Source organism: Drosophila obscura, unplaced genomic scaffold, assembly GCF_018151105.1.
Source record: "Drosophila obscura isolate BZ-5 IFL unplaced genomic scaffold, ASM1815110v1 contig_1, whole genome shotgun sequence".
NCBI lineage: Eukaryota > Metazoa > Arthropoda > Insecta > Diptera > Drosophilidae > Drosophila > Drosophila obscura.
The window spans coordinates 5,935,882-5,963,636 of NW_024542679.1; the positions used below are offsets into that span (position 1 = coordinate 5,935,882).

The 27,755-nt window shown below is 46.0% G+C and overlaps 6 protein-coding genes across 6 annotated transcripts; 1 reads left to right on the forward strand and 5 right to left on the reverse strand.

Annotated features, from left to right (window-relative positions):
* Window positions 1–15: 15 nt before the first annotated feature.
* Window positions 16–1,253, reverse strand: LOC111067565 (peroxisome biogenesis factor 2). The gene is made up of 4 exons (XM_022356708.2): window positions 1,120–1,253; window positions 987–1,064; window positions 492–923; window positions 16–425 (listed from the first exon to the last, which is right to left on the reverse strand). The coding sequence occupies exons 1-4, from the start codon at window positions 1,156–1,158 to the stop codon at window positions 117–119; spliced, it is 858 nt and encodes a 285-aa protein (XP_022212400.2). The 5' UTR covers window positions 1,159–1,253; the 3' UTR covers window positions 16–116.
* A 757-nt stretch (window positions 1,254–2,010) lies between these two features.
* On the reverse strand, window positions 2,011–3,676 carry LOC111067570 (histidine-rich glycoprotein). Its single transcript, XM_022356714.2, has 3 exons — window positions 3,558–3,676; window positions 2,554–2,790; window positions 2,011–2,474 (listed from the first exon to the last, which is right to left on the reverse strand). The coding sequence occupies exons 1-3, from the start codon at window positions 3,567–3,569 to the stop codon at window positions 2,235–2,237; spliced, it is 489 nt and encodes a 162-aa protein (XP_022212406.1). The 5' UTR covers window positions 3,570–3,676; the 3' UTR covers window positions 2,011–2,234.
* A 6,430-nt stretch (window positions 3,677–10,106) lies between these two features.
* LOC111067563 lies at window positions 10,107–11,728 on the reverse strand. Its single transcript, XM_022356706.2, has 3 exons — window positions 11,580–11,728; window positions 10,962–11,100; window positions 10,107–10,906 (listed from the first exon to the last, which is right to left on the reverse strand). Exons 1-3 carry the CDS (start codon window positions 11,634–11,636, stop codon window positions 10,107–10,109), a joined length of 996 nt encoding a protein of 331 aa, XP_022212398.2. The 5' UTR covers window positions 11,637–11,728.
* A 1,326-nt stretch (window positions 11,729–13,054) lies between these two features.
* Window positions 13,055–14,392, reverse strand: LOC111067571 (cuticle protein 8). Its single transcript, XM_022356715.2, has 3 exons — window positions 14,222–14,392; window positions 13,885–14,116; window positions 13,055–13,732 (listed from the first exon to the last, which is right to left on the reverse strand). Exons 1-3 carry the CDS (start codon window positions 14,225–14,227, stop codon window positions 13,560–13,562), a joined length of 411 nt encoding a protein of 136 aa, XP_022212407.1. The 5' UTR covers window positions 14,228–14,392; the 3' UTR covers window positions 13,055–13,559.
* A 3,891-nt stretch (window positions 14,393–18,283) lies between these two features.
* On the reverse strand, window positions 18,284–19,235 carry LOC111067568. The gene is made up of 2 exons (XM_022356710.2): window positions 18,857–19,235; window positions 18,284–18,795 (listed from the first exon to the last, which is right to left on the reverse strand). Exons 1-2 carry the CDS (start codon window positions 19,192–19,194, stop codon window positions 18,372–18,374), a joined length of 762 nt encoding a protein of 253 aa, XP_022212402.2. The 5' UTR covers window positions 19,195–19,235; the 3' UTR covers window positions 18,284–18,371.
* A 5,823-nt stretch (window positions 19,236–25,058) lies between these two features.
* LOC111067552 lies at window positions 25,059–27,678 on the forward strand. The gene is made up of 3 exons (XM_022356683.2): window positions 25,059–25,923; window positions 25,983–26,648; window positions 26,712–27,678. The coding sequence occupies exons 1-3, from the start codon at window positions 25,174–25,176 to the stop codon at window positions 27,561–27,563; spliced, it is 2,268 nt and encodes a 755-aa protein (XP_022212375.2). The 5' UTR covers window positions 25,059–25,173; the 3' UTR covers window positions 27,564–27,678.
* The last annotated feature ends 77 nt before the right edge of the window (window positions 27,679–27,755 follow it).

Genomic DNA, 27,755 nt, shown 5'->3' on the forward strand with positions numbered 1-27,755 from the left:
CACACATTTGGCGGAAAAGGTAAATATATTTTGTATTTCTTGTTTACAGCCCATTATTCGCTTAATACTAGTATAAAATCTGTATAAAACCATTGTATGCAAACAATCCTTAACAATCACACACTCTGGATACCATCCTTCGCACATTCAACACCACAAATGGTGCAGCAAAAGCTTGCATCAGTTAGAATATTTGCGCTCAAACAATAATAACAATAGATATGACCACAGCCCATGTGATGGGGAAGCGTGGGACGTTCACCGCAATAGGTGCACGTTGTGCCCACCATCATCTTTGGTGCCAGAAGCTCCCTGGTGTCCATCTCCTGCCGCCGGCCACCAAATTGCTGCCCAGAAGTCCAAGACTTGAGCAACCTTTGTAGTTTTCTAAAGTTAATAATGGGTAGAACGAGTCCCAGGATTTCCTGCAAAAGAATATTGCCCAAGTTACATAGATGCTACCACCACATATCTCGGTCAGAAATAGTTACCATAAATCCGCCCCAGAGCAGCTCGCGCGTCAGGTACTTGTATCCAATATCGCGTCGCTGATTATTGCGCAGACTAATATAGTCCAGACCCAGAAAGTAGTCGATTAACGTGGGTTTCCGTCCTGTCTTCAGGAACCGGAAGTAGTTGAGAATGTTCAGAACCAGGGCGCTGTTCTCCGCCCACGTTATGGCCTGGCTAAACCACTCGACGCGCCGTGCAAATCTTCGCTCCTCCCAGCTCTTGACATAGCCGGGCAGGACGGTGAGGGCGAAGTGGAGGACTAGCCTGGAAACAGTAAGCTTCTCTGCATCGTAGGCTAGGACAAGTAGTTGCTGGCCAAATGTGGAGCATCGCTTGCCAACAGATCCGAACCAAATCGCCGATTGTATGAGCAAATCGATCTCTGGCTGGAATTTGATGAATAGCACGGGCTAAGGGAGAGTAAGGGTCTTGAAGTTGTTGCACGGACTATGTGTATGTTTATTTGCACCCACCGATAACGCCTGCAGGTTCTCCATAAGATTATCGCGTATAAGTCGGGCAATATCTTTGTTGAGAGCAATTGCGTCTATCTGGGAAGAGAACAGCGTTGATTTGTTGCCTCTTTAGATAGCTTATATGGCTTACCTGGTTCACCCGCGGCACATACTTATTTTTCTCCAGCATTTTGTTTATTTTGCGGTGTTTTGGCTACGTTTTCATTGATATATATTGATATTTTCTTTTTGGCCCCGTACTCTGCCCTTTCTTATCAAATGAACCTGAACTAGCTCCAATGAGCATGGAAACTGGTTCGGTTCTTTATCGATATATTTGTGAACTGAAGTGCTGGAAAGCGCGAAATTTGAATACATTATCAAATAATTCGAATAATTTCCGTATATGGATGGACAAGCTAATTAATTGTTCAATTTGAGTTTATGTATTGTTGCCAGCCATAAATATCGCCAACTCCTGCTTTTTGGACATTTAGGAAGCATTTTATACCACTCTTCCAATTGCAGCTTATATAATTTCAATCAAAACAAAACGCACAACTCGTTTGCGATCCGGAAAATGTGTCTAACGATGTCTTGTAATTGCTTTTATTGCTGCAAAACGCATAAACCAGTTGGCCAAGATGCAGACATTTGGTCATTCATTTCAAGAGTGGCGTGGCTGTCCATGCAGCCGCCCAAGTTCAATGATTGCCCCCGACTGTTGAAATTATGGTCAGTGGTCGGGTGGGTTTTTTTGGTTTTATAAAAAGTACATAATTCACACTTTATTACACAATTTACAATTCATTCGTTTGATCTCTGTAACAGATTTAACAAGAAGACATAAGTATACATATAGATTATAGATTACAGATTACAGTCAAGTGATTGATAAATTCGTCTGAGCAGAAGTGACTAAGGATCAGTTGAAAGCGGAAGATGCACGTAGAAATTATTATTCGCTATCACAGAATAAAATACAATATTTATGAGTAAAAATGATTATGAAGTAGAAGACATGACCACAAGGGGAAGAGTCTAGTGAAGATTGGGCCACCACCCCCGTTTGCTTTTGCTGTTGGGGCCTGTGGCATGTGGCATGTGGCATGTGTGTGCTGATGTGTCCTAATTACGAGATATGAAGCTGATTTCATGGTCGATCGTTCTGGATGCTGTTCTGTTGGCTGATGAGGCTGAATTTGGCTAACTCTAGTGCAAAGTTAAACGTAGGATAGTCTATGGGTCTGTCCTCGCCGGTCTCGTCTAGTAGTGATGCTCGTGCAGCTCCTCATGGGAATGGTGCACGGGGGCAGTCTTGTGGACGACGGCATTGAAGCCGTTGTGCTTGTCGGCAGTGTAGTCCACGGTGCGAATGGAACCGTCGGGCTCAACCAGCGAGTACTGGCCCTTCACGGTGTCACCGTCGCGGGTCTCGTGCTGTGACTTGACATCGCCAGTGTGGAAGTCATTGACTCCATACTTGAAGGCATACTTGGGAGGGGCCTGTAATAAAAGGGGGAGAGAAGACAGACCATTAGCTACTCCTGATCCCTTGCAGCGTGCAGTGTGTCCTCCCACTCACATAGTAGTCCACATGATGATCCTCGTGCTCGTGGGTCTCATAGTGCGCCTGCTCGTGGTGTCCATGCTCCTCGCCCTGCGAGATGCGCTCGATCTGCTGATGCTGTCCGTACTCGTGTATCGGCTCTGGCTCGTGTTGCACCAGGTGCTCGTAGCCGTGGCTCTCGTCGTAGTACTGGTGCTGATGCTCCAGCGGATAGGCCAGGCTCAGGCACAGCGCCGAGGCAAAGATCAGGTACTGCAATGCAAGCGCATAATTAACAACTAAGCGGAGATCTTTGCTAATTGTTTTTGTTCACATAAACATCAACATTTGCAACTACTCATTGCAATTAGTGGGGGGGTCGGCAAGACTGTGGGGGCGGCCTGTTGCCTGTCACTTTCCATGTAATGGCTGCATATTTCAGCTCTTTTTTTTTTTGTGGTTAGTTAATGAAGTGTTTGCTGTGGTTGACATAAGCTATTGTTTAACTATTGCTGTGGTTTTCTTTGTGGTTTCGTTTTGGTTTTTTTTCGACCTAAGACGCTGTAAAAACTGTTCAAACTTGGAGTACCCCAAGTGAGTGAGTGAATTACCCTTTCAGCAGGAGATTAGTATGCCTGGAAAGGTCTTTTGTGTTCGTATGTTGCATTGAATTCTACTCCTAAAAGGACTATTCTTTCTCATTTATATTTCAATCAGATTTCTATTCCCTGGCAAGGACTGTTTTAATACAGTAAATTCTGTTTAACTGGCTGAAGGTTTTAGATTTTCTTCTTAAATTTAATACCCAAATCATTCTTTATATTTCACACCACCATTTGAGATAAATGCTGAACCCAAGATCCTTTATACATAGGCCACATAATGGTGTCAATGCACTGTTTGTTCACTTCTTTCACTTGATCCGTTTCGGATCTGTTAGGTATGTCCTTGTGGGTTTATTTGGTTACAGTTCATTGTGCACATTTTGATATCCTTAATCCTTGGCTGCTGCTGCCGCTGCCGCTGCTGCTGCTGCTCACCTTGAACGCCATTTTAATATAGTTTTTTGTTGAGTTTGTTTTTCGTTCGAGATCACAAAGGAAACACAAAATGTAACTGGAGACTGAGACTTGGTTGAGATGCCACGAGCTGCACGCAACGACTTTCCACAACTGAATAATGTGCTTGCAACGAAAATTCGCCGCTTTTATATGGTTAGGAAGAAAGTGAATCGACAGCAGCAGCAGCAGTGGCAGCAGCAGTGGCAGTGGCAGCAGCAGCAGCGACTTGAGCAGCGAAGCCGCAGCGCCAGGTGAGCGAGCGGTGGGGCGCCTCAAATGTAAAACAGTTCAGTTTTTCCTTCTTGCTTTTTTTTTTTTGGTTCGCTTTGTTTGCCATTGTTTGGTATCCGATGTTGAATGTTTGTTGGACTGTTGCACTGTGGTGCAGGACTCTTTGTGTGTCATTAGTGACGCATTCACTGGCTGTGGCAGCACTTCGATGGCGTTGATAAGTCGTCATTGGGATTTGGGGGGAACTTGCAACATCGCTGACAGCCAGCCTGACGGCTGAAATGGTTTGTTAATAATATTTTTTTTTTTTTTTTTAACTATCCGCTTATTTGCATTTCCCCCTAATACCCCCCCTGAACGTTTTCTGAACGCAGTTTGACCCAAATATTCGTTTAGATGATTTTTCGTGGCTGCTGCTGGGCAACCTTCTATTACGTACAGCCTCCGGTTGATCATTCACTTTTAATGCGCTAATTTTCGTAAAATCGTTATTCGTAAATGGTAAATTGAATTGGGTCTGCAGGCCGGCACGGCACGGCACGGGCACTTGGCCCATTTTGTAATATTTAATTGTGCGACATAAACAGAAGTTTTCTCTCCGTGTAGCTGCAAGCACTTTTTGGATGTCTTTCATACACGGCCCGGACTGTACTTCGAGTCAAAGTTAAGTGCCACAATTGCAGTGGAAAATTAACCAATTTTTGGTCTTTCGACAATCCTCCATTTGGTTGGAAGCTAATTACGCATCGGAGCGTGGATTGCTTTTGTTTGGTTTGGTTAAGGGAGGGAGTTTCTGTTTTCAAGGGTTTCAAGTTGTCTTTTTGCTAAACGATGTGCAGCAACACATAAACCCATTCCCATCATCCTCGAAAGCATCAACTCCTCACTGCCGCTCTGCCAGCAATCTAGTTCATCGACAACTTGTTGGCCAATATCTTAAGCAAATATTTGGATTTCGTGTCTTGGACTTTAGGCACTTTGCAAAGCCTCCATCTGCATTGCTCAGGCTCCCCATCGATTCAAATCGATGCACAGTGAAATGAATCGCAACGAATGACATCAGGTTGATGTACTCTTAAAGACAGACACACTTTTAATTGCTATATTATGGTCGACAACGTTTGACAACATTGCGAGACATGAGAAACAAAACTGAAAAGCGACCGACGCGACGCGACGCGACAAGATGGATAAAAAGAAACATTTTTCATGATGATTACCAATCCGCCTGTACGGCGGCCAGTACAGTACGTGTAAATCCCGAAAGCAGCACAAGAAATATGGCAAATAAAATAAATGCTTAATTATGGCCCACGATTTGGGGTCTACGTCTCCTGTTTTTTTGTACTTTTTTTGTTTGTTTTTTGTATTTTGTGTGGAGCTTTGCCGTTGCAGCAAGTGGAAAATATAACGCAAGTCAACATGCCACACTCGACTCGCAGCTGAGTTGAAGTCGTCGTTGTCGTCGTCATGGCATACCAAGGCGCATAGGAGGCATTTGGCAATTCGTCGAAGCGCCACAAATTGAACGCAATGCTGATACAATTTTCAGGCTGCTGCAGTTTGAGGCTAGATTTCTTGTAATACATTTTCGGCATCAAAGCATATTGAATAAGGGAGTAGGTTTGTGGTATACAAATCTGATACTTATGATGATACATATGATACTTAAATATTAGAATTTGGATTTCCATTGCTTTAGTGTTTCTACAAATATATCTTTAGATATGGAATTATATTTTGCAGCGTATTCAGCTTTCGTTAATTCCCTTTTTTCGGCTGATTTTGTTGCCAGCTATTGCCTCAAATATTTCTGATACTTTTTTTTTCTGAGTTTAGTTGTTTTTTGTCGTCGTAATCGCACACTAAATTTTCATTTTGTTTGCTCATTGAAGCTTTGTCTTTGGCTTTGGCTCTGCTCTGGCCGGGCAGGTGTTAATTTCTTTGGTTAGTTATAGTTTAGATACGTTTGTGGCGCTGGCCTGGGGGTAACTTTTACACCAGAGCCACTCAATCAATTCCATTCCCGTTCCCACTCACAAAAGTGAAAAGTCAAAATGCGAGTGGCGGTTGGCTGTTGGCTGTTGGTTGTTATGTGCAGTCGCATGAGCATGCGCATGCGCGCCTGTTCATCGTACGTTGAACGTCGTATAGGAGTACTCGTAACGTAACAGCTGTTGTTAAGCAGGCCAAGCAATTACCTAGTAACTCATATTTACCGTTAGACATTTAGTACATGCATTAACTTGGCCGACTGAACTGCTCCTGCTGCTGTTGCTGCTGCTGCTGCTGCTGTCTGAGGTTTCTGCCATACATTTGCGACGTCGTCCAAACAAACCCAAACAAAAACGAAATTAAAAAAAAAAAAACCAAATAATGAAAGGCTGTTTTGCGTAGGTCGAAGCATTAGATACCCTTGTGAATGGATTGTTGGAAATGCTGCCAAGTGATACATATGGGTACCTATCGCTGACTGATCCAACTCACTCATTCCACCTATCCACCTATCTGATGATATACCACGCATAAGCATAAGCATAGATCTGCTTGTATTCCTTCTTTGGAGCATGACAAACATGCAACATAAATTATAAGACCCTGCTGTGGCAGGCAGCTAAACACTGGCCTGCCTTAAGTGATTGTTGGCAAACATAGAGTACTAAGTACGAGTGAGTACGAGTACTGGTAAAACAGCAGCAACAATGGCAGACAATCAGCAGCAATCTTTGACTTTTGTCTCATTGTTTCATATTTATTAGAGCCGCAGTTGGGGAAAGAAAAACCTTGCAACTTAACAAGCCAGCGACGCGTGCATCTTTCCCAAAATAGTTGTGGGAATTGCTGATGTAGTTGGTGCCGCTGCTGCTGCTGCAGATGTTGCTTCTACAGATGTTGCTCTTTTAATGGTTATCCTTTTATGCAGCTTGAACTTACGCAACAGCAGCAAAGGCAGCAGCAGCAGAGGCAGCAGAAGCAGCAGCAGCAGCGATTGTTGTATGCTGCTGTAATTGAAAATTACATACATTTGTGGGAGCTTCTTGTATTTATTCGATTGGCTGCAATTTATATTAATTTATTTGAAGGCAAAACGAATAAAACACGAATTGGCTGGAGACGACCGCTTGGCCGGTTTTGCAGACATGAACTAAACTAAAATATGCGTGTCTGTGTGTGTGTGTGTGTGTGGTCAAGAGGAAAATGGCAGAAATATTCCGCTAATTGCCAGCGCACATTGAACTTAAAAACGCAACTGCAACATCAGCAGCAGTAACAAGTTAATGCCACTAAAATCGGTGCGGTGCGTGGTGCTGCCGTGTGGAAGCACTTTTCCGCTGATTGATCAGATGAAGATCGTCACACGCTGCGTATGCGCAATGGTGGCCATAAAACCAGCTGCAGACACCAAATGATCAGCATTTCATCATTCAATTAGCCCATAGAGTAGATTATGACTGTCTTCGCTTATTCCTGTCGGCTTCCATTTGCTTGCAATCCTTCATTATTCAATCACTCGGCCACGACTCCCTCTCATCCACTCCCATCATTATCATCATCATCATCATCATCATGCACGGATTATGCACTCTTTGAGAGCTGAGCCCGTGACATAACCTGCTGTCTGCTGCAGCATAATCTGAAAAGCCTTTCAACGGTAACAAATAATATTCAGTTGGATTTTGGTGCGGTAACACCCAAGGCGGCAATTGCTACCCTCGCCAGAGACTCCTCCCGTGAAAAGTCTAAGCAGCTTGCAGCGTGCAGCTTGCGTCTCGTCTCCCATTGCTGCCGTTGACATAATAAATAGCTGATGCAAATTAATTAAATGCAAATTGCCAAATCACATAATCATATCATGTGGCAGCTGAGACAGTCGAGCGACACTCTCCATTCCAGGCTGGAAACACACGCGGAAAAGCCAACTGAGCGGCGACCCACTCAGTCGCAGCAGCAGCCACAGCAGCCGCAACAGCAGCAAAGAAATATTCCAATTGAATTTTCACGCAGCCTCCAATTGTATCACATTGACTGATCAACATATTTTGGCTTTGCATTCACAGTCCCCAGTTCCCCCCACTAATTGTTAAATTGTTAATTATTTTAATTTGACATTTTTCTTCACACATCTGCGGGTGGGCAGCGGCTAGATCGAGGAGGAAATTGATCGAGTTTTTCCCATGGACTCTGAGTCTCATTAATTAGGCGCCAATTGGAAATGTTTCTCCTATGCTGCTGCTCAAAAACTTCCTACAATGAAAAACCTGAAGCAGGAGGCAGGCGGCAGGCTGCTGGCTGCAGGAGGACCTGGCCATAGCAAAGTAGGTTAAATACTTTTACCTTATTCCGTGGCTGTCACTGGCCCCGGCTAATTGCTGTCAGTTTTGGCGGCTACGCCGGCGTTGAGTTTTGTTTTTCCTGCTGTCCGCCTGAGATGCAACAAATTAACAACTTTTCAAGCGCGCTCTAACCGGATATTATGAAATTTACCAGTTTCGACCATATCGAGATTATAAAATTGTTAAATTTATGCAACCGCCTTTGGACAGGAGCTTGTGGTGGTGCTGCTGCTGCTGGTGCAGACCAAAAACCCGCCTGCAACTTCTCTAATCAAGTTGTCAGCGTCGACAAAATTATGTTTCATTTATAACGTTTGTGGCAAAGTCCAAGGCAGAGTGTTGCAGGGACAACGCCCGCCCGCTCGCTGGCTCAATGTTAAGTTGAAGTGCAATTGCCACTGGCCACTTGCCACCCAGACAACTCGTTGGGCCCACTGTGCGTATACGTAATGGAATTTGTAATATGTATAGCTGCAAGAAAGGCACAAAACACTTTCACAGAGCAGCAAAACCCTACCTCCCTCCCTCCCATTGGAGGGGGTTTTGCAAGCCAGATTACCTCAGCGGCCTGCCAGCAATTAGTTAATGACCAAATATGTATGCCCCAGCGCAAAGAAGTGAAAGAAAGAAAGAAGCCAGTCGAAATGTAACGTAATGAAATGGAATGGAATGGAATGAACGTGGCAGCAATTTAATTAACATACAATAAAACACTCGAATGCATATGAAAGTTTGGCATGCAGCCAAGCAGCCCCCATAATTATGAGTATGGGGCAAAGGAAAACCCTACAGAAAGTGCAACAACAAAGGCATAGCTAGAGCTGTCAAAGAGAACAGAATCAGTAGTGGAAGAAGCAGCAGCAGATAAAAAACAGAGCCAGATCTGGTTAAGGCTTTCCCGCTGCTCCGCTGCGAATACTCGCATTTGTGGCCATCCCATTGAGGCATTAAAAGTGAATGTACAACAAACAACATACGTGGGCAATAAATGCGAGTAAAGTACATATAAAATCGAAGAATACATAGCTAAAATGTTGAAAAGTATCAAGTTTCAGGGGGCTGCTGTTGATGGGCTTGCTAGGAGTGTTTCGGAGTGCTTTTTGGCAGCACAAACATTGCACAATGCAGTCCCAAGTGCCATGTGGGGCTGGTGTGTGCGTGCCACAAATTAAAAACCGCTGCAATAATGGAATAATAAATCAGCATAAATATGTGCAACGGAGAGAGGAGAGGAGCGGAGCAGAGGACAGGAGAGTTAAAGCAAACACTGAAAAAGCAGAAATCAAAATGCATTTCGCATTTCCTTCCGTTTTGTCGTTTTCTTTTTCCGTTTGGCAAACGCATTTGGAAATTTGGAGCAATTAAATGGCCAAGCATTTACACTTGACTGGAACGTGATATGGATGATGTCTTCCTGAAGCAGGGAAATATCCAGCTGCAGCTGCATCTACATATGTGAATACTGCCATCCATACAGACCCGTTGTGTCGCCCACAATTTAACCTACAAATGCTTGAAAGTTGCCTCATCGATCGCACTTCAAAGGCGGCGAAGGCAAACCCCTGGTGGCAAGCGATTTAGATTGGGATCAAGACTTTGGCGGCTTTTTGGCTCTGGCTCTGGCTCTACTCCAATTTGCCACCCGGAAGATATTTCAAATATTTCAATCTTTTCGTCTTTTTTTGTCTCACTTTTATTGCAGCCTCAATTATGCTTTTGCTGTGCTGTGCTGTGCTGTGCAGTGCTTTGCTGTGCAGTGTGTGGTGGCATTCTTTTGTTGTATCTCTTCTGGTTTATGTCTGGTTTATTTTTTCTGTGGCCAAGCTATCTGCGGTACGATTTACGTGGCCATCGAAAAGTGAAAGAAGCGCTTACCTAATAGCTAACTAGCGGAGGGCTGGTCTAACTAATACGAGTACTGGATGTATCTCCCTTCTCCATGCTATTTTTGGGGGGAACATTTTCAGGCATTTACTTTAGTTTGGCTTAAGTTTGGTAGATTGGTGAGGAATTCGCGACGATTTGCATCAATGATCCGCTGGTACCAATTTGCATCGCTTGGAGCCTCATTGACCAATGGCCTGGGTGGCAGCAGTCCCGAATCGGGCACCTCCACCTGCGGCGCCTTCTCCGCATTGTTGGTCTTCGCTCTATTGTACTTGGGATTGGCATTTGCTTTGGGCTTCGGTTCCTCGGTTGTGGCCTTGATGGGCTCCGTGTCCGTGGGCAGCATAAAGGGAGCGATGGGAAAACGATTGGGTATCACATTTTGAACCGGTTGGAAGGGCGTTCCGTCCTTCGTCTGGTTCTTTAGGGGGGCCTTGCCCTGCACCACATCGAGCACGGCCGGCTGTAGAACGTCTTTGGTCACATCGATGTGGTTCAGGTCGAGACCGTGCTGCTCCTTCAGCTGCTGGGCCACATCGGCGGCCACATGGGAGACGCTCACATTGAGATGACTCTTGGGATCCCACGTGACATTGGCCGGCGACTGCTGCTTCTTTCTCTCCACAATGATGTCTGGTCGTTGGGTGGGCCACACCGTCTTCGCCTGTTCATCCCCCGGCTGAAAGCTCTGCGTCTGAGCCAAGAAGCCGCCATTCTCATCGGCCCGGTACTTGGTGACCTCGACGAGGCCGTCGGGCCGCACATAACCGTAGCTGCCCTCAACGCTGCCATTCACAAAGCGTCGCTCATCGCGGAACTGTATGTTCTGCGTCTGCGGATCGTCGATCTCATAGCCAAAGGCGTATGTATTGGTTCCTGAAACTCACAAAATTAATGCAAATTTTATAAAGACTTGGAGCTTGTAGCCTACCGTATGGCTCGTGCAGAAAATAGTTAGTTACTTTCGCTTTTTTGCCGGCATTTTTCGCTGCTGTCTTCGAATATGCTTCACTTTTGGCAGCCAGTGGGTTGGCCAACGTGGCGTATACTTTTATGATTAATACGAATAGCTGTGGATAGACCAAGGAATTATTTTGTAGCATATATTTGGGAGATGTAAAGCTTTGAGTTTGTAGAGCTTAAAGAGTGGGTAAATCTTCTGCTGAACAACTTTGCCAGCTATGAAAGTCCAATCCCTATGAAAGGTCTGCAAGTAGTTCAGTTTCACACAGTTTGAAGTGGGTTTAGAATGAAGAAAATACTCGCATTACCAAACGTAGATCTTAAGCAATTGATTCCCAGTCGTTTCTTATGCATTCTCTCAAATTTCAAACTACAAAACTTTAACTTTTTCTCACCAATTCGATTCGCAATTAAATTATAATCTCTTCAAGCTTAAAGCAGTTATTCACTTCCCCGGAATCTTCTTCTCCTTTTTTTTGTAAATTTCACTGTTTAATATTTTCAACCGCACCACATGAATTCTTCTTCTATGATGAACAAATCTCAAATATTTTTCCAATTGTTTTCGTTATTTCAGGGCACTTACAATGAACCAAAACAAAGTGCTCAAAGATCCCATGTTGAATATTAATGATCTGCGCATATCTATAATATTCCTATTAATCACAATTATTTCGCTGTATGGGCCAGCTCTGGACTTCCGCGTACTTTGGATGGCTCCGCCAGACTGAAGAGTCGAGAACCCAAAGCAGAATGGAATTCTCTTTCGAGCTCGAGTGTGAATCTCCCCCATTAGAAATACTTCACCAGAATGCTAAGTGTTCCCTCTTTTTTTTCCCTCTTTCATAAATGTTATAATTATGGCCCATCCATGCTAATCTTCATGACCTTCGTTGGTAAAAAAGAAAAACTCAAAGAGAAAAGTTTTTTTTTTAAATATGATTTTTATTTTATTTTTTTTTCGCTTTTTTCTATACATTTTAAAATTTTTGCATAAAAAAGTTTTTGCATTTCGTTCGTTGTTTGCTGTTGTTGCGCACACAAATGCTTATGTGGGGAATATATATGGTACATAAGTGTAAGGCCCAAATGAACCTTTTGAGACGTGAGAGACATGTGAGAGTTGGTTGGTTTTTGTTTTTTTTTTGTTGTTCATCGATCGTTTCGCCGCTGCCTACGCGCAGGCCTACAAATTAAGTACAAAGATCGTTCCTTTTTTTGTGTGGATTTTTTCTATGTTTTTCTTGTTTAAAATTAAGCTGCATAATTGTTTATAAATACACAATAAATGTGACAAAATACTAAATGCAAAAAATGAAACTAGATACAAAAGTGTCAGACTGAGTGAGTTTGAGACAGAGTCAGAGAGACAGTGAGAGAGAGAGTCAGTGAGAGAGTCAGACAGAGAGTTGGAGAGAGAGAGAGTGAGGAAGGAGTGAGAGAGATGGTGAGGCGGGGAGTCAGTGAGAGTGAGTGAGTCGGTGAGAGTGAGATGAAGAAGAAATATAAACAGAATGAGTTCGTATGGATAACAATTATTTAAGAGCTAGAATTCTAATGCACAATTACCGGCCCGTCACGGGGAGAGGGTTCTCCATTAACCTATCGTATTCACACAAATATATATCCCGATTGAACTGAGGCTGGGGACCAATTGCTGTCAAACGGTGCCACCCCATCCCGCAATGGCACAAGGTTCTCTGAAGAAGAGCACGCCCCAAGGCATATGTTAAATGGGGATGTAGTTGGGGCCACTGCTTGACGAACACTGCAAAGGCTTGAGGAGCAGAACAGAAAATAAGAGAAAATAGGAGAGAGACAGAGAGAGAGCGAGAGAGAGGGGAAGGTGAAGAGGAGAGCGCACAGCACACATAAATATATTACAAAAGTTTGAGCTTTGAAAAATAGATAGAACCGAGAATATAAATAGTGTTCTATATCAAGATCAGGGGGTAGTATTGTAGAGTAGAGTTAAGTTCTTGCTGCCAGAGGCCTTTGCCTTTGCCCTTGGCTTTCGTCCATCGCTCAGTTCTGGGCCCTGTGCAAAAGTCTGCTGCTGATTAACGTTAATCATATATATATATAAGTATTATGTAGCATATATAAGATAACCGATCCTCCATTTGTGTGTGGAGTGCTGCCGTTCTGCGCCGCGTAAAAATGATTGTTATCCATCATCCATCATCATTTGTGTACCTCTTCTGTGATCTGTGATCAAGTCATTCCGAATGCCAAGTCGTTATGAAATTTCTTCTCGGTGTTTGCCCTCATCTGGGTATCGTTTTTATCCTTCGTCCATGCCATGCCAGGATCAGCCGGGTGCCGGGATCGCCCACGAAGGCGCTCCCGTGTTCTACTAAACTCTTAGCTACACTTACTTTTTACATTTTTGTGTGTTGATTTGTTTGTTTGTTTTTGTTTTTTGTTTTTGTTTTTTTTTTTGTGGTTTTTCTTTTCGTTTTCTTGTGGTTCCTATGATTCTGTGCTGTGGTTGCTGCTTGTTTTTGTGTGTGTTTTGCGTATGGATGTGAGATAGAGCACCTGTGCGACGGGATCCAGCTACCGCTTAGTAGTGGTGCAGCAGAGGGGCGTGCGCCAGGATGGGGGCGTGCACAACGGGCGCATGGTGAAGGATCTTGGGTGCGGTCTTATGGACGACGGCATTGAAGCCATTGTGATCGTCGGCGGTGTAGTCGACGGTGCGCACAGAGCCATCGGGCTCAACCAGGGAGTACTGGCCTGCGAAATGGAACAATTAACAGAATTATATTTATTTGGATTCCATCAGATTCGCTGGCAAGTTCGTGTCCTCAGTCTTTGGTTCTTCAAGTTTGTTGCCAAAGTCATCTGTTCTGTTCTGTTTTGTTCTGTTTTTGATTGGAAATATTTACCCTTCACCACATCGCCATCGCGCTCCTCGGCCTGCGACTTGATGTCGCCAGTGTGGGGATCCTTGATGCCATAGTTGAAGGAGTATTTGGGATAGGCCACCGGCTCGGCGTGAACGGCATGAACAGCGTGGGTCAGCACGGGCGCATGATGCACCAGCGCGGGGCCATAGTGGCCCAGCTCGATGGGAACGGCCTGGGCGGCGGCGAACAACAGAGCGATGGCAATGAAATACTGTATGGGTGGGAGAGAATCAGGATCAGGGTGGGTTTTTTTTTGTTTTTGTCACTTTGAGTAGGTACTGGGGATGGTCTGGGGGGGAGGCAGGGGGACACACACCTTCATGTTGGGGTTAGAGCACAAAAACGACAAACAAAACGGACGACACGAACGACGCGAACACGTAGCTATCGAGAGGACGAAGGACTTGGCGATGATTCCTTGACGCTGTGACTGCGACTGTGAGGATTGTGTGTGCTCGAGAGTGGAGGACCGTGAATAGCACGAATTCGTAAGCTGAACTGATGTCTGCAACGATGACCAAAAGTATTTATATACGCGTCGGAGGCCGAGTGCAACACGACTTGGCCAACGACGATGGCGACGACGACGACAGCAGCAGCCGCAGCCGCAGCAGCAGCAGCAAGAGATCGGTGCTGCAGCTGCCACGGATCGGGCCGGGTGGGGGAGGAGGCACAGCCAGCCAGCCAGCCAGCCATCAGTTGCAGTTACAGCCGCAGCGACACAGCGAGGTGCTGCAGTGCAGAGCCGTGTGGCCATACCACGCATGTGCACCACAACAATGATCCCCCCAGCTCTAGCGCTAGGTGCGGCATTGGTTTTGAGAAGGCGTTTGGCTGACTTAGTTTTTCTCCATAGGGTACGGAGTACTCTTGGGCCTAGCTCCCCCTCAGGAGGTGGTGGAGGGGGGAGGATTGCGTCTAATGATCTAAGCTCTTTATTTATTGATTTGCCGACATAATTACGATCGGGTTTAGTCTCTTTGGCTTTGGTTTTGGTTTTGGCTTTGGCTGCTTTCTGGTTTTGCACAACTTGGCCAAAAAAAAAAAGAAAAAGAGGAAAAATAGAAAAAAAATATTATTACCATATCTGTGGCAATCAAACGGGGCGTCGTTATAATTACCACCACGCCAACAACAACGAGCCAGAGCCACAAAAATGCTTGAGCCACAACTTGCGTATTTTTCATGCCACGCAATTTGTTGCCTGACATTTTTGTGCCCGACTTCGGTTTATTACTGCCACAATCTGGAGAACTTTGCCCGGGGAGCGCTATGTGTGTGGTGTGTGGTGTGTGTGTGTGTGCCAGCGGAATTTCACGGTGTTGGCAAATAGTTTGACTCGAATCAAATGCTGCTCAATCAATATTCTCGCTCTGTGGCATGCGACAAATTATTATCGGGGAATGAAAGGCAGAAAATGCTGTGAGAAATTAATAATGTGGAAGGTAATGGGTATGGCACGGAGTGATTGCAGCTACTCCCCTCAATAAATAATATATGATTTGTCTCCTGCTGTGCTTTGGTTTAACCTCTCAAGATATCCTCATGTCAGCTTGAAAGATTAGTTACGAATAATCATAAATATTTATATGATAATCCTTGAATTCAACTGAGAATTCCATACCGCCGCAATTGGTTTATTTTATTTAAACTCCCCAATCAAATCTTTTCCAGTCATTCGCGGACTCTTAATCTTAGTTAAAGTTTGCGGCAACACCCACGACAAGCCGCAACTGCAGCGGCAGCGGCAGCAACAACAAAAGCAACCAAAACAAACAATTCTGGCATGACATATCAGAAAATTATGATTGTATCTTATAAAACACACACAAGTGGCCATTAAATGGTGAGGCACTCAGCACAGCACAGCACAGCACAGCCAACAAGCAAGCAGTACACAAAAACTATGGGAAACAAAAACTGGATGTTTGTGGCGGCGGCAGTGGAGGTGCAAAAACGAAACTAAGCGAAACGAAACGAAACGAAACAAGCCAAAAGTGGCCACAAATCGCACTATAAAAGATCTGTGGATAGAGAGCCTGGGCTCTATGTCTGGGCCTGGGCCTGGGCCATTAGCATGTGGCATGGAGGAGAGCCAAGACAAAGAAAAAGACACAGACACAGAATCGACTTACATAAAATGGCTTTAAAGGCGACACATTTACACGGCTGGCCGAAAATCGCTCGCAAACAATTGTGGCCGAAAAAAAACACAGTCACAGTCACAGCCACAAACACAACAAAAAGAAAAACTGCGACTCCAACTCTGTCGGAGGTGGTGGAGCACAGGAGGGCTGGCTGGCTGGCTGGCTGGCTGGCTGGGAAACAAGCTGGCCACGTCACGATCGCACTTTGACAGCGAGCCAGCCAGGAGTTGGAGCGGGCAGAGGAGCTGCCCCTAGGAGCTGGGTTTAGTTGGTTAGTTGGTTAGTTGGTCAGCGGACAAGACACAGTTGGAAAACCGAAATGACTTCAACAAGCTGCTAAGCTTTTTGGCTTTTGTCTTTGTCTTTGTCTGGGATCTGTGCTGTGCTGGCTGGCGTCTGTGTTTTCCGATCGATCGACGATTGCGCAATGCCACGCGAGTATCTCTCTCGGACCTCTCAATGCGACATTTTGTTGATCGATGGCGGGAATACGCGCAAGCGTCGTTTTGCATGCGTTAATTGCACTTGTCCACGCACTCTCTGCTGCACTCCCCGCTACTCCCCGCTCGGGTGAGCGTAACTGGAGATTTATTATATTTATGGCTGTGACTGTCGATAAGTAGAACAAAGTTTTTATCTTGATTTACGAGTGTGCCCGCAAATCTGGCAGTTTGTTTGCCTATGTTTGGACAATGGTTTGTCGTGGGAGGGAGGGCAGCGAGTGCAGGCAGCAATTCGATCGAACATTTAAACGCACTTTGCATGGCCAATATGCCGCAGTATCAGCGGGGTATATAGGTGGAGTGTGGAGCATAAATATTCAATCTCCTACTAGTCATCTAGCTAGTCGACTCCCTTTTGCTGTGCCCCCCCATTCCACCATTCCCCCGTAATGTTTAACCACTGGCTTAAATGACTTGACAGTTATAGATTTGTGCCTTGATTTATGCAGTGGGCAAAGCAATTTTTGTTTTGTGTTTCTTGTGCATGATTGAGACCTGAAGGCCTTGCGGGTTGCTTAGGCTTTATCACCGGCTGGACAATGGCCTGGGGCGGTGTACAGCATCCATTAGAAAGTCACTGCAGCGAATGCAGCAGGCAGCACTGAAATTCAAAGCGTTGCACAATGCTGCGTATGCGTAACGTGCCATATCCGGTAGGGATGGCTTATGCAAGCCATGCACTTCCGAAATGGCACAGTGTGTGTGTGCAGATCTTCGGCTCTCCAATTACTAGGCGACTCGGCCACTGGCAGAGTCTTTCAACTAATTAAAACATTTCGAGTGCGAAATTCTTGCACGTCCGTGACGGACGCACACGCTTCACCAGTCTTTGATTTTTGGTTGTAAGTCTTTCATTCTATGCCGCTAAGCGCGGAACGGGGGGGGGCAGGACCATTAGTGGGCCATAAGTTGGCTGTCAATTAGCCCGATCCGACTGCCTCTGCGTCTCCGTTTGCGTTTTGGATGGCGGCTGCCAACCCAATTTTGTCGGCGACTCAATTGTGAGATTACCGACTCCATTTGGCCAGCATCAGACATTGCAGCATTATTACCGCATCGCTGGCAAAAACCAGACGGTCGTCTGATCCACTTTCCACCACTAACCCACTCATAGAGCATGGCCCACCGCTTCACTGCTCGCTGCTCTGCTCTGCTCTCCTCTGCTCTCCTCTGCTGCTGCTTTGATTTTCGCACATTTAATGGGATTTTGCGCATTTGCGCGTTTGAAATTAAGCGAGTGACGAAATGGCACCACAACCAGAGCCACTCGAAGACACACACACACACACGCACCACACAACTGGAGCGTACACACGCAGCGGGGCAAATAGATATTTCTGAGCTTGCAACAAACTTGCATGTCCATCGGATCAGCCTGACAGTCTCTGGCTCTGCGCTCTGCTTGATTGAGTCCATGCGAAAATGAAATCGAAATCGAAATTGAATCAAAGTCGTAGTCCAAATCAGAGCTGGCGCTGGGAGCACACGCTTCACTTGCTCGATGTCCACTGGAGCCATGTCCATGACGTTGATGTGGTGGCGGTTACGCAAACCACCCCCCACTCTCCCCCATCCATGGCTGGATATTTCAATTAGTGTTTTATTCCGAACTCTGGCTCGGGCTCTTGTTGCGGGTCAGAGTTTGGGGGTTTGATTATGCAAGGTACAAGAGGATGGATCCCCACTCGAATCTGGAGCGGAGTATCTGGAATTTGTGTGAGTATTTTGTTTGGTGTATTTCTGGTTTATCACAAAATAATAGTGGGTACATATGGGAGCTTATAGAGTAGGGGTGGAGAATCCTTCGGCTGAGCATCTAATACTCTTCGCTGCTCTCCTGCTGCTGACTGTGAGCATCGGCCTCGTCGTAGCCCTCCTCGCTGCTGCCCTCGTACTCCTGATGATCGCCACCACCACCCTCCTCCTCCTCCTCCTCCTCCTGCTCATCGCCTCCATCCTTCTCTTTCTCCTCTCCCTCGTCGTAGTCCTCGTGCACCTTGTAGTGGGCATTGCCATTGGCCTGCTCCTCCTCCGCTTCATCGTCGGCCGCTGCCTCTGTTTCGGCAGCGCTGTCATGCCTCACCTGTTCGTCCACCGACGCACCACCACCACTGGCGGCGCCAGCATCGCCATGGCCGTGCAATGATTTCACACCATTCGTGATAACCTCCGCCTGGAAGCCATTGGCATCGTCGGCGGTGTACTTAACCACACGCAGGGTGCCATCGGGATCGACTACGCTGCGTGGATTGCGTGACATTAATGAATGCTGTCCCCTAAAATGCACAGCTGTACACCTACCTGTAGACGCCGCGCACCGCGTCCCCGTTGCGCGTCTCTTTGCGGTTCTGCAGCACACGCGTCTTGCCATCTTCGACGCCATAGGCGAAGCTGTACTCGGGCCGTGCCACATAATCGGTGCGTCCGTTGTGGACCGTCACCAGGTGCTCTGGCCCCGCCACCGGACCCTCGAAGCGCGCATAGGAATAGCCGACGGCCGAGCACACGCAAATCATTCCGAATGCCACAATTAGCCCCAGCAGCGTGTGGCAGGCGCGTGCCAGTGCCATCTTCCTCCCCGATGCAACACGGAAGCCGCCGAAACGAGTTGCTGCTGCAGTTACGCGTCGCCTCTTCATGGCTCTGCTGGTTTATGTTTATGTTTTTGTGTTTGGGTTTCGTTTCGCGAGGATTGGAGTTCCATGCACTGCAGCAGCCTCTGCGCGTTCGATTCTCGCTTACTAAGCGTGAAATGTGGCACTTGTTCGATATTTATATAGCCATCCATCGATGCTCGATCGGGCCCTGGCAAAATGTCCCTCCGAGTCTGGCCACAAACATTTCGTCTGGCCAAGTATTTCCGCGAAATTATGCGCTTCATCAGTCAAGTGGAACTGCTGCCACGGATGCGGTCAGCCGGTGACGTCGTGCGGCCAGCAAATTGCATAAAAATGTACACAACCCTTGCCGCCATGACGTCATTGACATTTATGCAGGGAAACCCAAAAAGGGAAAAACAGAGATGAAGCTGGAGATTTTGTGGCGGGGTTCGGTTCGTGATTGACCATCGCACATCGTAGCTGGAGCCGCCAGCTCAATTTGTTCAGCTTGAAAATCGCTTTAAGTGCGTTCAGTTTTAGTTTTGCAGCCACGAAAAAATCGAACATGGAACTCGAACTGCTGCCGCTGCTGCTGCTGCTGATGGCCAAGATAAGCCACCTCCGCAGCAGCAGCAACAACAGCAACAGCAACAGCAGCAGACGCAGCTGCATTCGAGTTGAAGCTTTGACCTTTTTTTTCCGAGGGTTTTGACAACCAACCAACAGAAAACTAAGCAAAAAGGCAACCAAAATATGGCTATTATTTCGGCTACTTCTAATTTATAAGCAACGAACGCGCATTGGCTGCCATTGTTGCTGCGCTGCCCCGTTGGCCGGCTGCTGGCTGCCGGCTGCTGGCTGCATGCAGTTTGACTCTGCTTTGCGGCATGAAAAATGCATATATCATTGGCCTTTGGTACTTGGCGGCAGTTAGTTGTGGCCCCTTAAACAGTAGTCAATGGTGGGGAGGAGGAGGAGGAGGAGGCACTACTGGAGGACTGGCTATCGTGGGAAAACCCGCTGTCTGTATGTGTATGTGTACGGAAAGCGTCGCTTAATTACCCACATTACACAAATGCTGCTGCTGCTGCTGCTGCTGTTGCTGGTTATGGCCACGTTTATGGCTGCCAACTGCCTGGATGGTAGCCTAGTGACTGCTGCCTGCTGGCTGCTGGCTGTGGCAACAAGAATCGCACATGGATCGTTGGCTGTGGCTCATTGCGAATCTCTTCAGTTTTGGCTGCCATTAACGTAATTAAGACGCAGTTTTCGTTGCCCAAGTCTTTCGTTTTGCCCTTTATGGGCTGCAACAAAATGTGTCACTCAACGCATTATGACTCCACACCACACACCACTCCACTCCAGTCCAGTCCAATGTTGCAATGCAAATCTGTCCGTCTGTCTGTCAGATCGCCGGTCTATTAGGAGCAGATTTCAGCCACATGCCACCGAATCATGTGTTGCCTAAATAGTTGTCGTTCGCTCTCTCTCTCTCTCACTTCTCACTCGAGTGATCACTGGCCAGATAAATTGCACATGGTGTTCATGCTGCCTCCCCCCCCCCCCTTGCGTTACATTTCTATGATGCATTATATAAGGCTGCCGCAGCTTCTGCTACCCCCGGCTAGACCCATTTTTAGACGGGACTGGACCTGCATCTGGATCTGGATCTGGCCTGCCGGCACTGCTCTGGTTAAACTAGCTTTGCTTTGCTTTTCTTTTCATTTTCATTTGCACTGCTTATTGCAACAGCACACACACTCACACACACTCACACGTAATGAAAATGAAAATGGAAAAGCGAAATGAGTAAAAGTTGATTCAATCAGCAGACAGTGGAATTTCCATTCAGTCCATAGGTTTTGCTCCCAACATTTGAGCAATTAATTGCCACATAAACTAAACTGTTTAGTGTATTATTATTACATATTATTGTTATTGTTTTCCACCTTCAATGATTTGTGCATCTTGTCTGGAATCTGAATCTGTTCTTAATCACTTTTTTGCAGCTCCATCTGAGAGCTACGCCTTGAATAGCCTTTGCCAGTGCCCATCCAAGGGCATACAGAATGGTTATAGATTGTTTTAGGTGTCGAAAGTTCGTACCATTCGTCGCAGTGTCCCCAATGTCATAAGTTTCCGCCGGGAATTAAAGATCAAACTGCAAGAGAAAAAGTTGTTTGGTTCCATTTTTGGGTGGTTTGTTTGCCGATTGATGATGAATTGTCGCCTCGCCACCTGGCCTGGCCTGGCCTGGTCTGGTCTGGCCGATACCATTGATGATTGGCAATTAAAATTGCATCTGATGCATGGATTAGCTCACGTCTGCTACGTGCGGCACACTGCTGCTCGGCTCGGCTTGGCTCACATTGTGCGCTCTGACCCATATCGATCGGTGGTGTTGCAGAGCCGGTTGCCCGCCGCGTATGTTGGTCAGTGGTGCGATTGCCAGGCATTGGGGTTGCTGCTGCTGCTGCTGCTGCTGCCACCATGACATGGCAAATGGCTACCGGTTCGCTTTGATTCGCTGCGACGGCTGTGGCCCATTTCTGGCATAGACATGGACTCGCGGCTTTCGTCCACTTCTGCTTGGGGTCTTTGGCTCTATTTTCGCTGCAGGCAAATTAGTCAAATGGCAAACAATTATATAATAATCTAGTTATATTTAACCGAGTGAGTGTCCAGCCAAGAAGTGGGCGTTGCATGTTGCATGCCTTTCACTTTTGTCGTCTCCTGGAGAGCCAGAGAGCTGCTCCAACAGCTGCTCCACTGCCAGGATATATATCAAAGCCGCACGATTATACAATGGACCAAACGACGAATAGGCAAAACAGCCGAACAACCGTTGAGCGGCATGTAATTCTTGGCCAAGTCTACCAAACCAACTTCAAACAATTGTCAGGCCGGCCAGCTCCGATCTCAGCTTTTCAATTGAGACATTATTCAATTTGTGACAATCGCGAGAAAACCGAAAACCGAAAACCGAAAACGAAACGAAAACTGAACAATTAACAGCATTTCGGCGATTTCCCAAAGCGATGTTCTAATTTTCGTGGACACAAAACCGAAAAAACAAAAAAAAACAGAAAAATGCCTTCGCTGGTCTCTCTTTTGCGCGGGGTCCAAAAGTTGTGAACTGAACATTTAATGAGCACCAAAATCGTAAGTTTAATTTATATCGTTTTCTAGGCTTTTTGTCAGACGACAAATTTCGTAATTTTTTTTCTTTTGATTTTATTTTGTTAGTTTTTTTTTTTTTTGCTTCAGATTCGTGTAAACTATGCCGACACAGCATGGAGGCATGGAGAGGCAGCTTGAAGCATGGCCTGGGCCCCAGTTGCATGTCAAAGGCGCATGAAACGCCGCAAGCCTGCCACAAGAATCAAATGACACTCGACTTGGTCCCAAAAACAAAACAAAAACAAAACAAACAAATATATGTACTCGTACGTATCTATGCAGAGAGCAGTGTGGCAGTGATATATCCAAAAGACTCGCAGTGTGTAGCCTTAATTGGCACCTCGACACTTGGCCAGGAGTCGCCGCCGTCGTCGCAGTCGCCTGCTGGCGAGCACTGTGTAGGTGCACTTGATGGTTGGTGTCCCCCCCGTGTTTCGAGGTTTGTGTGAAATTTATGTTCTGCTCGGCTTTATTTCCACCAACACACCACACACACACACACACAGACAGTGTCGATGGTGGCATTTGTTGCTTAACCCGCGTTTTCACACATTCAAACACCGTCTTGGCCAGGCGACGGCGACGGCGACTGCGACGGACAGCATTTGGCAATGGTAATGGCGATGGCGGTAGCGCTTTATGATTAAGTATCCCAGGCAATGGTCACGCAATAAATATTGACATGACTTACGCATGTTACGCATGCGAGTTGAAGGGAGCGGCTGGGCGTTAGATATATGTATGTGTATGTATGAGTTATTCTCTGATCAATAAAGATGCAGAGAACAGCTGGAAGATGCCACACTTCTCATTCCAACTTTGCCCCAGAAATGTCAGCGATTATCCAAGAATTTCATTAGGCTGTTGCTGCTGCTGCTGCTGCACCCTCACCAACATCCAGCATACAAGCAATTTCGAGCAGCTTAATCGTTTTTGAATAGATCACCCGCCCACCTTCAAACGATATGCAAAACACTGGAAAACCAATTTCCAATTTCAAAGCTCAATAAGTCAATTAAAAATGCGCATTCAGAGTGCAGTTCCATGGGCAAACTCGTACTCGTACAAGTCTCAACATCTGTTAACCGATTGATTGTAATGACTTGGCCTAAAGATCATAATTATCAGTGGTTGCTACCGCAGGCAACACCAGACAGCAGCCACAGCAGCCACAGCCACAGCAGCAATAAAACATACATATATCGTTAATTAAACACACAATCAGCGGTGCGGATAGGAGTGGAGAGGAGTGCAGAGAACCCACAATAATTGACGCTTATTAAGAGACGGCGATAAAGCCAATGGTAATTGACATTTAAGGCAATTCATTAACGCGGCAAACACATCTGAGTGGCGCTGCAACTCCAACTGACCAACAAACACAAAAATATACCTATGGATAAGCATGCACCAGATTGCTGGAAATCTGTTTTTCACATGCCCGACTTAAAAATGCTGTCTTGTGGTTTGCTCTCGTTGGGGTTTTTTTTTCGCTACGAATTTGCATACGCGACAACGGCAACGGCGCCAAAGTTTGGCCACAGTTCTTTTCCCTTGCAGTTCCCAGCCGCAGACGGGCTTAGTGTTTTTGGGGGCTCGAGTTGTGCTAGCAGCAGCAAAGCAATCACTGTTGCAAGCATATAAATCAGCTTAATTGCTGTATTTAAATTCTAAATTTGGAGTCTTAGCCAAGTGCGTGGAGGCTCAAGTTGTTAGTTATGCATGCATTTACTTTTTCAGCCAGCTACTGGGTGGTGTTTGACCAGCTGATTGGCATTGCTTTCGATGCAAATTTTTTTGAAGCTACATACATACATATATTATTAACTTTATTGGATGGTAGGAAATCATATTTACTGGCAGTTTAAAATTCCAATTCAAATTTATCAGTGCTGCTAAACGTCTAAATATCGACGTAACGAAACGTTTATGTACACAGATAAGATTTATGCTTTTGGCCGTTTTTGTTTGAACCTTATTATGTAAACAATTCAATACAAAGGAGTTCTGAAAACTAACCAGTCTTGTACAAAATTTATTTATGAATTGGATAAAATTATTTGTTTAGGGCTGGAAGGGCTAACTAACTATTAATATTAAACCGAATATCAAAATCGGGGAATATCAACTCATCTTCTCGTGTCAGTCAGTATATTTACGGTATATTGACGGTATATTTCTGGGGTATTTTCGGGCTCATATTTCAAACGCAGAAATGAGTCGGGAGAGCGTAAATTGCTCTCTCTCGTCTGGGCAATGGCGAGGTATGGCCCCAGTATTAAAACGGAATCCCCCGCGGTTAGTTATAAGGTGAGGTGCTGTGGTGAAAGATCTGGATGATAAAGTCCTAAAAAAATATAAAGTCCAAGCTATATATACAAATTTTCTCGCTAGATGTCGCTGTCGAATTTTACATAAAAATGTAGTTAATTTGTAGCAAATGTTTAGTTAACGTGTAGTTACCATGTAAAACATTGAATTTTCCATCAGATTGATTTTTGATTGAACCTTATTTATGAATAATTGTAAAGCAACTGAGTACTTATGATTGAAAAATCTTTAAGGAAATTGATTAATTAATCGTAGAAAAATAAACGTTCAGCGCTGAGAGTCTTAGCTTGCTAGCAATATTAAACCGAATATCAAAATCGAGGAATATCATCGCATCTTGTCGTGTCCGTCAGTATATTTACGGTATATTTTAATAATGAAAAGGTATATTTCGGTATATTTCTTAGGGTCAGGCGGCGCTGTCACACTGCCGGTCACAATTTTTGTAAACAAAGCGAGATAAGGAACAATATTCATGAAAATTGGTGTAATTAGCGCACCTTCAAAATGTCAAAAGCTGAAGATGTTACTCTACCTGTGAGTGGAAAGAGTCCCAAGTTGAAGACAGATGATCAAGCCGCGGCTGATATGAAAGACAGTTCATTGGATGAAATAGCTGAAAGCACGCGGGACATACAGCGTAAATTAAAAAATATGGAAGCCATGGATACAAGCATTAAATACGAGAACACCGACAGTGTTGATACTGTCCCGTTTAATCGCAACGAAGGAAACACAGACAGTGTAGACACTGTGCTATTTAATCCAAACGAATCAAATGCCACCGAGAAGACCGACCCTGCAGCTGAAAAGGCGGGCATGGAATCGCAGGAAATGATGGAAGTCGATGGCTCCTCATCTGATTCGACCACAAATGAGCGAATGAGTGCATCTAAAGAGAAGCGGAGGAAGAAAATGAAGGAGAGGCGGGCATCGCAAGCCAGCAAGAAGGAGCCAGCCCCGAAGATGGACTGGCGGCGGAATCTGCGTACTCACATCTCCAATATGTACATGAAGTCGGAGAACCGTCTGCCGGGCGCATGTGTGCCCAAGTGTCTGCAAAATACGAAGGAATGCGTGGACAAACATCGCGTTGCCATGCTGCCGGATGTGCCAAACTTTATGATGGCGGAAGATCTGAAGATGACGCTGAATGGCCACCACTATGACACGTTCCTGGACATGCTGGAGATGATGGCGCTGCAGGGTGTGTACCCGGGAGATGGTGTCCTCGACCGGCTCGTTGAGATGGCCATGGTAAGAGTGCTGTGCTCCACTGAACTGAATAAAATAATACAGCCCATTTCCGCTTCCAGATTCTGGTTGCCAAAGAGATGAGTGTCAGGGAGCTGGCGAGAACCTATGGCAAGATTATACGCACCTTCTTTCTCCTGGTCGATGCCTTTCCGCCCTGCTGGACATGCTTGCGCCCATATTACTTGAATTTACTGGGCGTCCCCAACACGGCAACTCGTAGCGGACGCTCCGACATTGCGCCGCAAAAGTTGAAATTGTATCTGAATCTTCTGGAGGAGCTCTTGCCGCAATGCAGCGATAAGGAAATCCGCGGGCACACAAGGCCCTATGAGGAGCACGTGTTCAATTTCTCGGAGGAGGAAGATCTAGACATGTCACAGGAGACGGTATTCCTGAAGCATGTGCAGGAATACGACTGGGCCAGTGGCAAACTCTGTCTGGATGACTTCAAGACTCTGTCGCCTGGGGCGCGCCTGTCGCGTATCTGCGATGTGCTGAACATGCTCTGCTGGGTCCTGGAAATGGAGTTCCTCTCCTGGCTGGACCACAACCGTTTGCGCCAGTCCGAGACAGAGATGTTCAATGAGGAGACAAAGCCCTTTGCCATTCATGTCTTTGGAATGTCGGCAACAGTGCGGCTCACGGATATTGTGCGCCAAGTGATGCGTTTGTTCGGCTTGGCGGCAGCAAAGTCCCTGTACCCCGATCGCCTACGCATACTGCATGTGAGTTTATACTTATTATATATGCTAGCCATGCCTCTTTATTCTTGTTCCTTGTATTACCAGCGCCTCATCTCTCTCGTTGTGGAAGTCAGCAACACGGCTGAGCTCAAGTACGTGGATAACACTGTGACCTACCCGAATATGGGGCCGCAGACCCGCCTGCTCATTGCCGAGTTCTTTAAGATATTCAAGACACAGAATCCCCAGCACATCAGCACCTACATCAAGAGCATTCCGCTGCTGGAGCAGCCGTATCTTCGCTTCGAGTTCACGGATCACTTTCTGCAGCTCTTTTACTTCCCCAGAAATGTGGCATTCGGGCCAAAGAAGGTAAGCGATGAGTTCAACGACAGGCAGTGGGTGAAATACAAGCCAAGGAGTGAGATCGAGGACGACGACGATGAGCAGTTGTCGCGGGAGGATTATCTGAATTTACTCTTGAACGCCCTCAAGGACTATGACAAATGGATGAATCTGGAGGGCTTTTGGAAGTTTATGAAGGGCAAGGAACAGGTGCAGCCATTGCAGACCAGGACCAGCAGCCCACTGGCCACTCCGGTGGGGATTGTTACTGGCGAAACGTTCAAGGTCTTCGATCTGGGCGAAATGGAAAAGGAAGTGCCCACCTGGAAGAAGCGCCTCAACACCAAGGTGATTGTGGGCAGGCCCATGGTGAATTTGCCAGTGGCCAGAATCAACTTGCCCGAGCTGAGCGTTCGCTACAGCAACGATGTGCGCTACATACGCTACCTGCGGCGTGTGCTCGTCAAGGAAGTGCAGCCGGAAATCGATGTATCCGATTGGCTGGACTATCTCAATGGATTCCTGTGCGACGACGAGCCACAATCACAGCCGGCATCGCCACGATCCTCACCAGGGGCGGACTCGGATGAAGCCCAGAGTGGTGTCCCCTAAGCCCAAGTATTATTTAAGCGTTAATCAAACCAAAAGTTGTAATTATGAAATTTGTTACTGAAGGGAAGCGCTGAGCGATGATCCATTGTGAAGAATATAAAAATAATGCATTTAATTCATTTGCCATTCATTTCATAGTTTTCGTTTCTGTATTTCTCCATTGCAAATATATATTTATGTATATATATATAT

Coding starts and splice junctions, on each gene's coding strand:
- LOC111067565 (XM_022356708.2), bottom strand. CDS start 1,158: ATGCTGGAGAAAAATAAGTATGTGCCGCGGGTGAACCAG. Junction 1,065..1,119: donor ATGTGCCGCGGGTGAACCAG/GTAAGCCATATA, acceptor TTCTCTTCCCAG/ATAGACGCAATTGCTCTCAA. Junction 924..986: donor AGAACCTGCAGGCGTTATCG/GTGGGTGCAAAT, acceptor ACTCTCCCTTAG/CCCGTGCTATTCATCAAATT.
- LOC111067570 (XM_022356714.2), bottom strand. Junction 2,475..2,553: donor ATCATCATGTGGACTACTAT/GTGAGTGGGAGG, acceptor CTTTTATTACAG/GCCCCTCCCAAGTATGCCTT.
- LOC111067563 (XM_022356706.2), bottom strand. CDS start 11,636: ATGCGCAGATCATTAATATTCAACATGGGATCTTTGAGCACTTTGTTT. Junction 11,101..11,579: donor GCACTTTGTTTTGGTTCATT/GTAAGTGCCCTG, acceptor GTCTATCCACAG/CTATTCGTATTAATCATAAA. Junction 10,907..10,961: donor TTTTCTGCACGAGCCATACG/GTAGGCTACAAG, acceptor TGTGAGTTTCAG/GAACCAATACATACGCCTTT.
- LOC111067571 (XM_022356715.2), bottom strand. Junction 13,733..13,884: donor CGATGGCGATGTGGTGAAGG/GTAAATATTTCC, acceptor TCCATTTCGCAG/GCCAGTACTCCCTGGTTGAG.
- LOC111067568 (XM_022356710.2), bottom strand. CDS start 19,194: ATGAAGAGGCGACGCGTAACTGCAGCAGCAACTCGTTTCGGCGGCTTC. Junction 18,796..18,856: donor GCGGTGCGCGGCGTCTACAG/GTAGGTGTACAG, acceptor CAATCCACGCAG/CGTAGTCGATCCCGATGGCA.
- LOC111067552 (XM_022356683.2), top strand. CDS start 25,174: ATGTCAAAAGCTGAAGATGTTACTCTACCTGTGAGTGGAAAGAGTCCC. Junction 25,924..25,982: donor GGCTCGTTGAGATGGCCATG/GTAAGAGTGCTG, acceptor TTCCGCTTCCAG/ATTCTGGTTGCCAAAGAGAT. Junction 26,649..26,711: donor ATCGCCTACGCATACTGCAT/GTGAGTTTATAC, acceptor TTGTATTACCAG/CGCCTCATCTCTCTCGTTGT.